This window comes from Ornithodoros turicata, chromosome 1 (assembly GCF_037126465.1).
Source record: "Ornithodoros turicata isolate Travis chromosome 1, ASM3712646v1, whole genome shotgun sequence".
NCBI lineage: Eukaryota > Metazoa > Arthropoda > Arachnida > Ixodida > Argasidae > Ornithodoros > Ornithodoros turicata.
Genome location: NC_088201.1, coordinates 23,164,285 through 23,178,091, shown reverse-complemented (window position 1 = coordinate 23,178,091; position 13,807 = coordinate 23,164,285). Strand labels below are relative to the sequence as shown.

The 13,807-nt window shown below is 44.8% G+C and overlaps 1 protein-coding gene across 1 annotated transcript in view; it reads left to right on the top strand.

The window, feature by feature from the left end:
* The window catches only part of LOC135377664 (BMP-binding endothelial regulator protein-like), a 117,361-nt gene that overhangs the window by 42,527 nt on the left and 61,027 nt on the right, over positions 1–13,807 (top strand). The window contains exon 2 of the mRNA XM_064610258.1: positions 10,356–10,441. Coding sequence (XP_064466328.1) covers positions 10,356–10,441 — 86 coding nt within the window. The remainder of the gene's footprint in view (positions 1–10,355; positions 10,442–13,807) is intronic.

Sequence of the window (13,807 nt, the reverse complement as noted above, 5' to 3'; positions counted from 1 at the left end):
CGGACTTGTGTTGCCGACGTGCAGGGTTGCTTTCAGAAGAAACGAGGGCCTATTCTTTCCACTGGGGAAGGTGGTGAGAAAACGGTACAAAGAACCTTTCCTTCAATCGACCCTGCTGCCGCGCTGTGACTTTTTCTCGCAAAATTTGCGTCGATCCACACGTGTTGTGTCGAAATTTAGGAGAACGATGTTGAGACGATGTTGATCAGGGGTGCATTAAGCAATCTGTCGAAAGGAATCTGCGAAGCTCTCGTCTTGGTCGCCGTTAATTAGTCCCTCGCCTTCAAGAGACGCTGTTTGCAGAGCGCATATTGATGAAAAACTATCAGCGCCCACACGTCGCTTTTCTTTCCTTGATTGTGACCGGCCCAAAGCTACCAGTCTCACTTGGTTCGTGCCAAGGGCACTTATGATGGAGCAATCAGGAGCTGAGGAACATCAGAGGGCTGCATGGACAACGGTCCACAGGTGTGGACTTTTCATCTCTCAACTGTTTTTTCTATCATGAAGTATTGGTTGAAGAAGGCTTGTTTACTTCTAGGCCTCCAAGGTCCTGGGACGTCTCTGTAACTTATGATTGGATCAAAAACATCTGAAGGGTTCATGCAAGGACACTTTTACACATACAGCATGACATAGACTTCACAACAGCAAAAATATGCAAGTTTTTGTTTCAAGGCTCGCGCTGCTGATGCACAAGTGCCTCTGTACATTGTGTACATTCTTTACAAGGTTAACGTCGATTATGTTAGTCTACTCGTGGCGAAAATGCGATTTTCGCACGCCCGTCACGAGTAATTCGCCGAAAGTGGGACTGGAATGTGTCCTTCAACTCGCGCTGCCCACTCAGGCAGCTTTTCTTTGCTTCATATTCAGGTGCAACCAGTTTCTGCATGCCATATTTTATCAAAGCCCCCTTTATTATTGGAGTCGCTTTTGCCGCAAATATGTGTGGAAGAATTGCGTCACATTGCTCGCGGAAACGATGATTAAACAATCAACTGCTAAGGAGCAGCTCCTGTTTCCCGGTTATGTATCCCAATTGTGCTACGGGCGTCAAACATTCTCGTCCGCGAGCAGTTTCGTTAAGAATAAATCACTCGAAGCGCTCTTTTGCATGCGCGAATGCCAGCGCTTATTAAACAATCACTGTGTAGCAACCATATGCGTAAGAAACTAACCGGAATTCGTATCACCTATCACCTTCAATTTAGACTTCTTGGGGACTAGAGATCTACTTGTTTGTAGCAAGAAAATGCGCGCTGGGCTAAGCTCGGAGCAGTCCTTATTCCTTACGCTCCAGACTGACTAGATATCCTGTGTTTATAGACGTGCGTGTCAACTACGTATATACCATTGTCTGAATGGATATTCTCTCAAAACCAGAGCTTGATGTATATACGGGATCCGCAACGATCGATGGAGCGCGCGGTGAAACTGCAGAGTCCCAATAGATGACATCCCTATAGGGTTCCGGGTCTTCGGAGTTTATTATTTTCTGAGAATCCGGAATTTTCAGTCGTTTATAATTCGGAGAAAAAGCCACGCCTGTGAAACGACATACTAAAAAAAGGGATCAGAGGCTGCGTTACAAGAACAAGTGTTTGTGCAAGGCAGTTCTTATTCTTTTTGTACAGTTATGACAACAGGAAGCGGCGTCACCGAGAGAGTATAGTGTAATGCTATGTTCTCAAACGAGCGAGTTTTACAGAGAAAGCTGAAAGCGACGCGAGGACGAGGACTCGCTACATTCTGCCTAAGCGACACCACGTCCAGCGCCTCTGTACGCAAAGACAGTCTTGGGAAGTAACTTAGTTAGAAGTAACTGTAACTAATTACTCTTCCTAAGAAAGTAACTGGCAGGTGTAACTAGTTACCTTTTTTGAGCAACTAAGTTACTTTCGGAATCGTAAGCTTTTCTCAATAATTTCGGAAAGCGTTCGCATTTTCTCTCAGTACCCTTTGCCGCAAGTCGTTCGTGGCATACAGAACTGCCCGTAGCTCTACAAGAATGGAGATGTGAAAAGGGTGCAGAAATGAGCGCGTGGCGTGTCCACTGCAGTCGGAGATGACCCTGCACTCGTGGTGACACCTCACTATGGCAGGATAAGCTCGCAGTATACCCTCGCACAGAAGTACAACGGTTTGCACTCTAGCATCGTATAGGGCTCAAAATAAAGTTAATTTTGGTATTGCTACATTATAAAACGTTACCATTACTCTGATGACAAGGAAACAGTATGTGGTCAGTACTCCTAAGTGCAATATGGAAGAAGCGTTGTCCCGTTCAGTGTCCCAGTTGAGCGGCTATTCAAGCATTGGTAGGGATGCTTTGGAATAAAGCGGGGCAGACTTACATAGCCAAACTTGGAACAGCAGCCGTTGCTCCAGTACAACCTGCACAAGTAGTTCACATTGCACTATAGTAAAGAATGTAGAATAAAAGTTTTTAAGCTGGAGTTCTTGTTTTTCCATTTTGGAAAGTAACTGTATATTAGAGTAACTCAGTTACTTGTAGCTGTAATTACCATTTGTGCAGAGTAAGTGTAGCTGTAACTTAGTTACTTTGTTCGTGTAGTACTCTAACTGTAACTCAGTTACTTTTTCAAGTAACTTTTCCCAAGACTGCCCAAAGATGTCTTCGCGAGAAACGCTGGAGCGGAAGGCTGTATTCATCATGTCCAAAGTGCGTTTAGTCAGTTAACTCACATAATGTCGTTCTAGATTTTTTTTTTTCCCCGAAGAAAAAGGAAGTACGGAAAAAAGACTACACAATGCAGCTTGAGAGAAGACGCAAACGTGATTATGAAGGAAGAATTGTTTTTGTTCAGTGCATCTACCAATCGCACGAATTTATGCACTGATATTTGTGTTCTGCTATGACAGCCTTTAATGCCATTTGTGTCTCTTGCACTGGCCTCTGTAACCCCGCGCACCACACGCGTCTTCACTACGGTATTGCTTACGTTTTTCATAGTGTCATCCATGATTCCTTACTTTTTATCACCGGTTCTGCACTCACGGGGCACCGGCCAGTTGCTGCGACATTGGGTACCCTAGCCATGAGCGTTTCCACCCCTCTTTTCCTGGAGATGGTCTGTGTGGGTGTTCAGAGGTTCATATTATGACATCCGAGAATAATCATGACGACCTATGACTAAAGAGCGCAGAATTTTCACAAGTGACCTTGGAGCTCCGGGGGGAGGGGGCACTGCCCCCTTGCCCCCCTCTCGGTACTCCCAAGTCCCTAGCGGATTCTAGATTGAATTTATTTGCACATTTACACATAATTGTTTGTTTGAAATAGCCCGACGCATGCAGAATAGCCTTAATTCTTGTGCTTGATATAGTACAGTCAAAATTATCGCTATTACTAGTTGTACAATACTACATTTCCATGTGCCAGCATACGCTTATGTTTTCGTTTCCTTTTGTTTATTGAGTCCACCATCTTGGAAACGTGAGCGAAAATATCAAGAGGTCGCAGATGTCAGCGAGATGGTGACTTCACGCTCGCGCTGCCGGTTTTTCACGCTCTTGAGCGAGAGCGAGAAGAGTGACATTCTCACGCTCCCGCGTGTTAAGATCGCTCGTTTGGGAACGCTGCATAATGATCCAACTGTTTTGCGCTGTTTAGTGGCCGCTCCGGGTGTCTCATACTCCCCGTTTGGGTGCGCCAAAAGAGGGCGCAAGGACACCTTCTGCGAGTCTATACCCTCAGTTTAGCGGGCAACACTGGCGCTTATGTATCATGTTTGTTTGTTTGTTTGTTTGTTAGAGAGATTTTGGTTTTCACGCGTTGCGACGTGGACGTCGCATCGCTAGACCCAGTGTTGCGAGCATGGAATCTGGTTTTGCTGCCGTACGTGACGGGCCATGCGTAATTGGTGTCTACTTCGGCACAGTGTTGCCCTCAGTTTTAAAGTTGGATTTTCTAAGAAACCACGTGTGTAGTTGGGATGAAAATTGTGACGTTAGCGTCCTTAAGGCTTACGCTATTGCTAATGTACAGCTACCGTGCAGTAGAATTACAGCACATGTTTTGACAGGGATATGCGAAACTGAGTTGTAGGCAGGCGATATTTTCTGAAGCACCTGATTTCTAGAATGAACGGTACTCACTATAAACAGGACTTACCAAAACAACACGGCGTTTCGATGGACCGTCGTCGGCATCCTTGGGCAGTTGTAGTGATGGGACAGCATCATCGCGAAGTTTTTTGCTGACAGGTCCCATTATGGCCATGCGGTACGCTTTCGCATCGAAGTGGTCCTCGCATACAAACATTGTCTTTGGCAGGTTCTCCACAGACACATTCTGCTGTCCAGTAAGTTCTAACCATGACGACCTACGAGGTTCGTCATTCGGCACACGGTGAAATCTCAGCTTCGGCGGTTGATTCTTTACGCGTCGGTGGGAGCACGTTGCGACTATGCACACTGGAGGCATATTTCGCAAATGCTAACTACAGAAAAACAGCTATATACAAGTATTACTTACAATTAACTTTGAAATTTATATATTTACACGAAAACAAACAAAACAAGACACCACAGAGGAACTTAGAGCAGAACGAGCATGAAGCGAAAGCAAACTAGAACTCACAACTCCACAACGCGCACGTGAGATTCCGCAACTGTGGCGTCGGCTCGCGCTGTGCTGCGTGCTGTTGCGCGGAAAACGTAGTGCGCGTGTGATATCCAAATTGAACGCATTTCTTTTCCAGTTTGAGTCTGTAACTGGTCAGACTTTGAATGGAATAAGACTCACGATCATCTAATCAATTTCCGCAAGCAAAATAAAATCATACGTTGATTTCTTGATTGTAATTGGTGAGAAAAGTGCTACGTCAAAATGACGTAAAGTTAGAGCACAGGGCGGAGCTAACAAGCGAAAGAGTGCAGTGAATATTTCATCCGTATTCAAGTGCCTTTTGAATTTGAGCGCTAGTAGTTACAAGGAGCTTTCACTGTATAAGTTTGAATAATATGACTCAGAGAAATGCGCACCTTGCATATCTGTTTACGGCCCCTTTAAGCCGAGGCGAGATTTGCGGACGCTGCTACACGTCCACGGATTCAGACATATCCCTACAGCAATGCAGATTCCACGTACAGATATTGAGTAGATTCAATACGCGTTAAAGAACCCTCAGATATGGGCAAAATTAAGCCACAGACCGACCACTGTGGCGGCGCTCATCGTCATAGTTGTCTCGCGACGTAAAGCGACGTATCACTACGGTGCTATGCGACCTGTCCTTGCTCGTCTGTATACGTCTATTACGCTCTCCGAAGGATTTAAAAAAAAAAAACAATGTTTCGTCTAAGATTGTCGTCTTCGATACTGCAAACCGGAAACTGCAAAACTGCAAACTCCTTACCGTAAAGAAGATCACACTCCAGAAACTAAACATAAAACTAAAGGCTAGCGGTACAAAACACTAAAAGACACTGCACAGCACTGCGCGGCTTGTCTTTCGGTGTTTTGTCCAGTTGTTCTTACAAAAGAAGTGTATGCAAGAGGTCTCTACGTTTTCTGGTGCTCAATAAATAGACTCCGCAGACATCTAAACGCTGTTCTCGCGAAGGTGACAACATTCAGTCAGTATTCAGACTTATACAGCACTATAAGCACTAAGTAGAAGCATATTTGGAATTGGAAACCAGCATTTAATCCGCGAATCGACCACTGTGGCGTCACTCATAATGAATGGCGCGACGTAAAACCGAGAATTATAATGAATCTCGATTTGACTTACTATAGGACGTCAGCAATACGATACACGTGAACACCTGCCATATAGGCAGAGGGAAGCATCACACAACTGCCCAAAACTACATAAGCACTGATTGCCTTTGACGCAGAGCAATAGTAATTCGAACACCTGCGTCTGAATACACGCTGACCGACAAGATGTGCCATTCACGAATGCCATTTATTGTCCCTGAATATCCGCGAATGCATCAGAATGGAAAAAATCGTTTTCTAGAGCGCGAATGTTATCGGCATTGCAAAGGCGGCACAGAAGGGCACGAATGGTGCTGATAGCGATCTCTATGCAGGCGTCAAACAGAGCTGTCTCATTATGCGGCGGTGCAGAGCCAGACCCGCCAACTGTCAACATTTCTGCCGCTTCATCACACAAACGCTCATGTTCTGTTCCTCCCCCTCTGTAATCGCTCGTTTCATCATGCTGAGTGGTATCCTACGTCTTAGCACTTGACAATAGTATCTTGAGTGCTTCTGTAGCTGTCAGATACAAACCGAGCGATGTGATGTTCACGTAAGATGTTGGCCGTATATAGGTAAGACGTGGCATGATTTCATTTCCTTTAAATTTTTGTTTAAATTGTTGTTCTGTTTCGTGTGTCCATGGGAAGGCGGGGGTACTTCGAAGAGGTAGGAAAAATGCTAGTGATATATAGTATTCACTGTAAGGGTGTATCTATCGTTTTAGCCAAGTTTGCATGTCAGACACATACTGATGTGAATTCCTCGGGCCCAGCTGCTGGCTCTGCAGATTCGGGAAATCACTGACAGGTCCCTCGATCATGTATTCGGTGGATCCAGATTTGTCTTTCTGTTGCCGATCGTTTACCAACATACTTTGCCTCCCCCTGCACAGACTTCGCCTCATGCTCCAACTGTGACGTCGTGGCGAACATTGAGCGCGTCCTCATACAATGTGAGCCCCACGATACGGAGAAGTGACTACTCAGTGCTTCTCAGTTGTCTCGCGACGTAAACCCCCAGTTATTATTATTACTACTTCGTACTTAGTTTAGTACTGTAAGCAGGAAGCCATTTAATACTTGGCTGCTATTATAGGTCCGTGTCAGAACCTTGTACAGCACTGTCGGGGTCTTCAAATGTTTATGGACTGCCTGGTGACCACCGATTTGATCCAGTATCATACTGTTTTCCAATTACCCTCTGTACACCCTTCGGCATTTTTTCCTTTTCGTTGCATCCTCGTTTTGTTCGGCACAGCACAGCCAACCGATCACACCTCAAATTGTTCCGTAAACGACTTATCCTTAGCTCATTTCCATTTCATCTTCATTTTACTCATCTAATGTCTCACATGTAATGGGATAGGGGATTGCTCCCCAGCGGTGAAAAGCGGTTATTTATCTGATGTGGTTTGTGAAGTCCTCTTCTCCTCTCCATTCCTCCTGTTAATTGTTCAAATAATTCTGACGTGTTCTTACCACGAGCTTTCCACGTCGCCTAAGTTCCTCCCGTAGCTGTTACATCGGGTTATATAGGCTGGTGATTGTGCGGACCACTTCAGAATCGGAACGGACTTCGACGCAAGACACCCCTTGACATAAGAAGTTCGCTTATGATCGTTGTCATGCTGGAAGGTCTATTCTTTCAGCATTTTCTCTTCTGCACACTTCAACAGACTGTCGTCAAGAATCTATTTGTTCGTGCATCCATCTGTTTTCCCATTAATCTGCCCCAATGGGCCGACGACTTGCGCAGCGAAAATACCCATCCCAAGAATACTAAAGCCTTCTCCGGTCTTCACGGTGGGAACCTAGTAATTGGAGTTGTTCCTGGACGTCCAATATATACAGCCTGCCCTCACTTACAAAAAGTTGCCCTCCGACTGGTCTGAAAAGGCGACCCTCTTCCAGTCGTCAGTTGTCCACTTGTTGTGTTCCTCAGCAAATTCCAACCTGGTGTTCTTTTTTTTTTTTTTTTTTGTTACTACTTAGCGGTCTTTACTCGAACTCGCCCAACTTGTGACACACGACTTACTACTACACATAATATACTACTGCTACTAGTAGTAGTAGTAGTAGTACGACGTCGTGGAATGACACTTCATGTAGCCATCTTGCAACAGTGCTGGGGCTCATATTTGCACGTGTCCTTCTTTTAGCTCGTGAGCAATTTCTGCAACAGTCTTCGTCAGATCCCAAGTAGATTTGCTTTTGACGATGGTGATCTAAGCATGGCCGGCGGTTCACAGACATTTCTCCAACATGCGGCTCTATCCTGGCTTCTATCCAGCTTCTCATCGCAGCTTATCTCTTCCCTTTTCTCGGGTTTTGGGGATGGCATCCTGTGTTCAACTCGCGTTTTCTCTTTCACTTGCGGGACCCCTTTTTGAAACGTTCGCAAAAAGACCTCTTTTCCGATCTATCTTTCCTTGCTTCTTTCTTATCTTCTTTTGCGGCTTTAGAAAACGCAACTTCCACATCCTGCAGTTTCGACTCGTAGCACGCTCCTCCGCGAGCTCAGCGGTGTTTCGGACATTTACTCCGTTTTACCTTTGCTAAATGGGAAACATCGCCGAATTCGGGACACAGAGGAAAACTACTCCAAGATTCCGGGACGCAACCCCAAGATTCTGCCCCCACCCCCACCCCCCCGCACACGGCTCTCCAAACTGCATACAGCAACAGTCTATGCGACGCAACGAAGCGCGATAATGCAAAAAACGCAATACAAGGAACTTTATAACACTCACCTATCACAAACTGTCGCCATAGCACAACTCGCTATAAAGTTTCCAAGTGCCTAAAGCTCAGCGTCCCTCTTCTTGCGGGTTCCCAAACACCAAGCACCTTTTTGGTATCAAAGTGCCGATACGCTTCATTTGATAGACGGACTTCGCTTCGTCGTTGTTCTTTGAGCCCCCTTTGCTAAGTTGTGCTATGACGTCTGCGGCTTCGCAAGGGACCAGTGTGAGAAGTTTATGGGGCCGAATTTCGCGGTCACAGCCAGCTTTCTCCCATGTTCGTTCCGAGTTAACGTGCAAGAGGCCAATATCTTTTCCGATTTTGAACGGTTGCAGAAGGTCTTTGATCTTTACCTTCAGCGTGTCTATACTTCCACATGCAGCACGACTGAACTTTCAATCGAAGTTTAAGCCCTTTTAAGCGAAAATTTAATGTAACATTACGAACACAGGATGATGAGCAGGACAAACAGAAGTGCTACGAAAGAGAATCGTGAGCACCAACTAGCCGGGAAGGCGTAAACCACACATCACCACACGAGTACTCATTCATTGTACATATAGCCATACGTCTTGCCTACTGATGCCTTACAACTAGTAGATTAGTACGAATCTTGGAAATTTATAAATTCCCAAGATTCATACTAATCTTCATTGACCGCTTCAATCACCTGAAGGATCTCAAGGGTGTCAGCTTCTGGGGACGAAGCTACAGAGACAACACAGAAGATACAAAGGGACGTATTTACAATATAGTCGGTGTACACGTGGTGAGGGTAGCATATACTTTGGGGAACAATGAGACGACAACGGCTCACTTGTGAGTGTTAACTTCCCTTCGTGCAAACTTTTTTGCGCGACGCAAATGCATTTAGCAGTTAGCACTTCCGACAAAATTGGTGATTAGGTTTTCGCCTATACTTGTACTTTCTCGTCACAGTCTGGCTGTAATTTTAGCTATGAAATAGTGAAAATAATGACGATTAACCCGTTAGAAGCATGGATAATTTAATTACAAGACTTTAATGCAGTAGTCTGCACTTCTTCAGGTCTGAGTAATGAGTAATAAAAGTTATAGGTCGGTGGAGTCTGTCGCAGCGCTTCCAACCATTTGTTGCGATCCGAGGTTCGTGGGGTAGCGTGACGAAAGTAATAGCAAGGCAGGGGTTCAATAACGGCTCATTATATAGACGAAGTTCAGCAGCTCCCGGAAGGTGATGGGACTTCTCCACACTGCTTTCGAAAGCCCACGCGTGAGGTTCTGCTTACATAGAGCCTCTGAATGGGACCACGTCTCCTTTTCTCGACTTGCAAGGTCCGTTCGGTTGATGAGAAGAATGGGTCACTTGTCTATTGCTGTGCCTACCTTTCCCCGAAATGGAGAAGTTTGCATGAGAGTTGGACCTCGCCTGCCGTAAAATCGCAGCCCTGCGGCGGCTTAGTGGCCGCTGGAGTAGAAATCAAATTTGTGACGGATTAGGTAGATGCGAATTCTTGTTTGTTCACCTCCGTGTTCGCCACTTGAACTCTGATGATGGTTTTGTTAGTCGAATCTGTCAATTTACTCTTCTTATTGGATTGGCCGTCATCCCGAGAAGTTTTCGATTGTGAATGACCCATCGCTCACTCGAGCGAGAATAGAGTTATTCGGCAGTTTCCCTCGGCATCTGCGTAATAGGGCGTGATAAAGGCCTCCCACAAGAGCACATACATTATACGAGGCTTGCCCTTTTCTTAACTTGCATAGGATGCGTGAACTGCATAGCACGGTAAGTCTGACGCGATGTCAACGCTACATGATTCTGTGGTCTTGTCAATGTATGTTCTACTTGCATATGATGATCATGTTATTTGTCTTACATTATCTTTCGTTTATAGGGGAATCTTTGAAATGCCACACAGAGGGGCAAGTGATGAACATCCCCCGGATCTCGGACGTCCCTTGTATCACCTGCGTGTGCCAAGCAAGTGCCATTTTAGCAATATTTAACTTGGTAGTAGATATGGTATAAAGCTACCTCGAAATTACTAGCCAAGCGTGCATTTGCTGTTGGTTGCGGCGATAAGTATCTGTCGCATGCACAACATATATTTCAAGTGTTGTAACTTGCAACGGTTTCCTTGCCTTGCCTTTCCTGTCCTCAACAACGATGCTGCGAAAGATGTATTTACTTGCAGTATATCTTTGCACGCAGAGTTCCCATTTCAGAGAATGTGTGCTACAGAAACTATATACAGGCGTAAACAACGGTGATAGACCTAGCGATGTTTCGGCCATTCGTTTTGTCACAGCGAATTTCTCCACCAAGTTCGCAAGCGTATCAATTGCAATAGCCATAATTTCCTTCTGAGCGCACACCTGTAATTCTCTTCTGTCCTACTTTGCACTACAGCCCCGACGCAGTTCATGATCCGACTTGGTCGAAACTCCGACAAAATTCGGATTATATGTCAAATGGTCCAACGTGCTGCAGGGTCCAACGAGCTGGAGGATCCAACGTTGGATCCTTCCGCTCGTTGTTAACACGTTGGATCTTCCAGCACGTTTGGACCCTCCTGCTTGTCGTATACTCCAACCACGATGGATCTTTCAGCACGTTTGGATTCTTTAGCTCTTTGGAAACTTCTTCACACTTTCCCCTATACTTTGCGAGAAAGATTAATACCGCAATAAACAGATGGCCGATAAACATTGCGCGCGTGCGGTTGGGGACTATACTATGCATCCGAGGTATGCACACCACTGCGAACGGAAAGCGAAATCAAAATGAACGGTATAGCATTCGTGTGTGTTATTCATACCTGGCTGAATGTCATTAAATTACTGCCACAGTGCAAGGAATGCCATTGCACAGTCATTACGGCCAGCCAGCCTCATGGCCACGATATGTTTATATTCCTTTTAATGCAACTACTTTTAACTGCTCCATCACGTCATAGTTTTTTGCGCATTATGTTCTTTGTTGTGCCCCCCCCCCCCCCCCTCCAACGGTCTTTCTCTCACTTTACTTCTAGGCAGAGTACGTTAGAAGTGTGGCGGCATCATTTTGTGTTACTGTTGGGCCAAATCGCTATGCAGTACATACAGTGCTTTCACAAAAAAATTATATTCACATATAGTTCTGCGGTCTAGTAATAACATTTGCGGCCGGTTCATTACATACTGATCCCTTCACAAAACGCAGCAGTATTTAAACCTGCACAATCCCTTTTCTAGCTGCATGCATTTGTTGTAAAAGAAATTAGATGAAATTGGAGCAGCGACTCTGGACGAAACTTGGTACCGAAATGCGAAATATCTGTGCATTTATTTCGACAATAAACAAAATAGTGCGGAAAGGGACAACACTACGTCTGGGACGGTAAGATTCCTGTTGCGGCTATACGATCCAGGTATATCAGAACATCACTGAAAGTTGCTTGGTAGTTCTCCAGCCACGGCCGGGCACTAACGATGTTTATCTCATGAGGGACAGAACCTCAGACAGAACGTTATGTCGGAGCTCTCTACTTTACCGTTTATTATTGTTGTTAGCTATCATTGGATCCTTCGTCTCGCATTGTATCCTTCCTCTCGTTGGATGTTCCGTCTCTGCTTGGACCCATCTTCACGTTGGATACTTGTTCACGGTGTCACGTGACCCGACTGGATCCTCCTTCTAGTTGGACCCTTACGCTCGTCGGACCCTTACGCTTGTTGGACCCTCGAGCCACAAGCGCAAAATTCGACGACTAATTCTGTTTTTGTTTTGTTATTCCTTCTTCTTGTATTGTTCATTGATTAGATGAGTCACGAAAACAGTGGGCCCATCTTGCTGTTTTAGCCCACTATTTCCTGTACCCTTAATTTATTTATGCATTTTTGTGTTGTTTACTGATCAGGTGATACCAAAAAGGTTGGCCCATCTTCCTTAACGGCTTAGCCTACTGCTTCCTGCATCCCTAATTTACCGATTCCCCTTAATTTCTCCAACGGAGTCAAGAACCGAGGCCAGTTCTAAAACTCTGCCTCATTGCTTTTTGCACTTATGTGTAACACTGCATCATGTGCTTCAGAAGAGCGTCAACACTCTTATGCTTTACATTTAACACGCCCAAATTTTCGATAGATCGCCTTCCTGGTTTTGTATTTAGGATATTCAAATTCCATTTAACCTCACCTCACCTCACCTCATCCCATAATCATTCATGTAGCAGTTGTTGTTGTTGTTGTTGTTGTTGTTGTTGTCCATTTAACTGATCTGGCAAATTAAATTTAATAATACCCTCCACTACCCTAAAACCTGTATGTCACTGTTTCGCGATTTTTTTTTTTTTTTGCTCTTAACCCTTTCCCTTCCTTGCCAAGTTCGTACGTAGTAGCTGATTATCTTTCTCATTCGTTCTTTACTCCAGCAGTCGCCTCTATGCACCACCCTGCTCCTATTGAACCTTATATGTGACTTCAACGGCTACTAGCATGTACAATCGATTATGTCTTTTAACTACTTTTCCAACATGTACCCCCACTGCGTCTTCAAGTGTTAAGCTATTAAGCTATCCAAAATATTTCTTAAAACAGGAACACAGGTATGCCGCCATACACGCAACGATGGCCGCAAAGCTCACAGTCCCTTCTGCTGTTTTTCCCCAGATAGAATGTAATTGGAGTAGTCTTACACGTAAGGTGTGTCAGCCTATTCACAGATAGAAATTGTCCGTCAGGAGTATGACCCTATGGGCTGCTTTCAGTGAGAATGATTTCCTTTTGCTTTCTAACCAGAAACTATATGTTCTTTTCCCAACCTTTTTTCTGTTATCTTAGATAAATATTGTTCTATTTATTTTCCCCTCCGTTCTCTGTATAATTCTGTGACGGTGCTTCTGCTAAAGTCCTCGCTCTTGTCTAACCCTTTTTGATTGTAGCAGCGCGTGTTACCCTGCTTCATAAATTGCTGAATGGTTTTCAGACATTGGGCACCTGTGGTCTATCTTGTGTTGGCTAAAATATCTTATATAGAAAATATGTATTTACATGTTATGCATATGCGAACGACAGGATGATGATGATGGATTAAAATATATTATGTATATTCCCAGCCAGAATCTTGGTACCTCTTGCGCGATGTGCTTCCCGTCCAACATCCTATATATTCCATGCAAAACATACCCTTAACGGTTCGTAGCCCCCCAATTTTAATAGGCAGCTTCATTTTCTCTTGCGCTACCCATTGCGTTTTCCCATCCCAGCTTAAATGAAAGCAAAGTTTCTCAATTTTCCGACATATTTCCGGAGAAGGATAGAGATCCGGTATGCGCATTTCGGTATCATATTGTATTGATAATCTGCG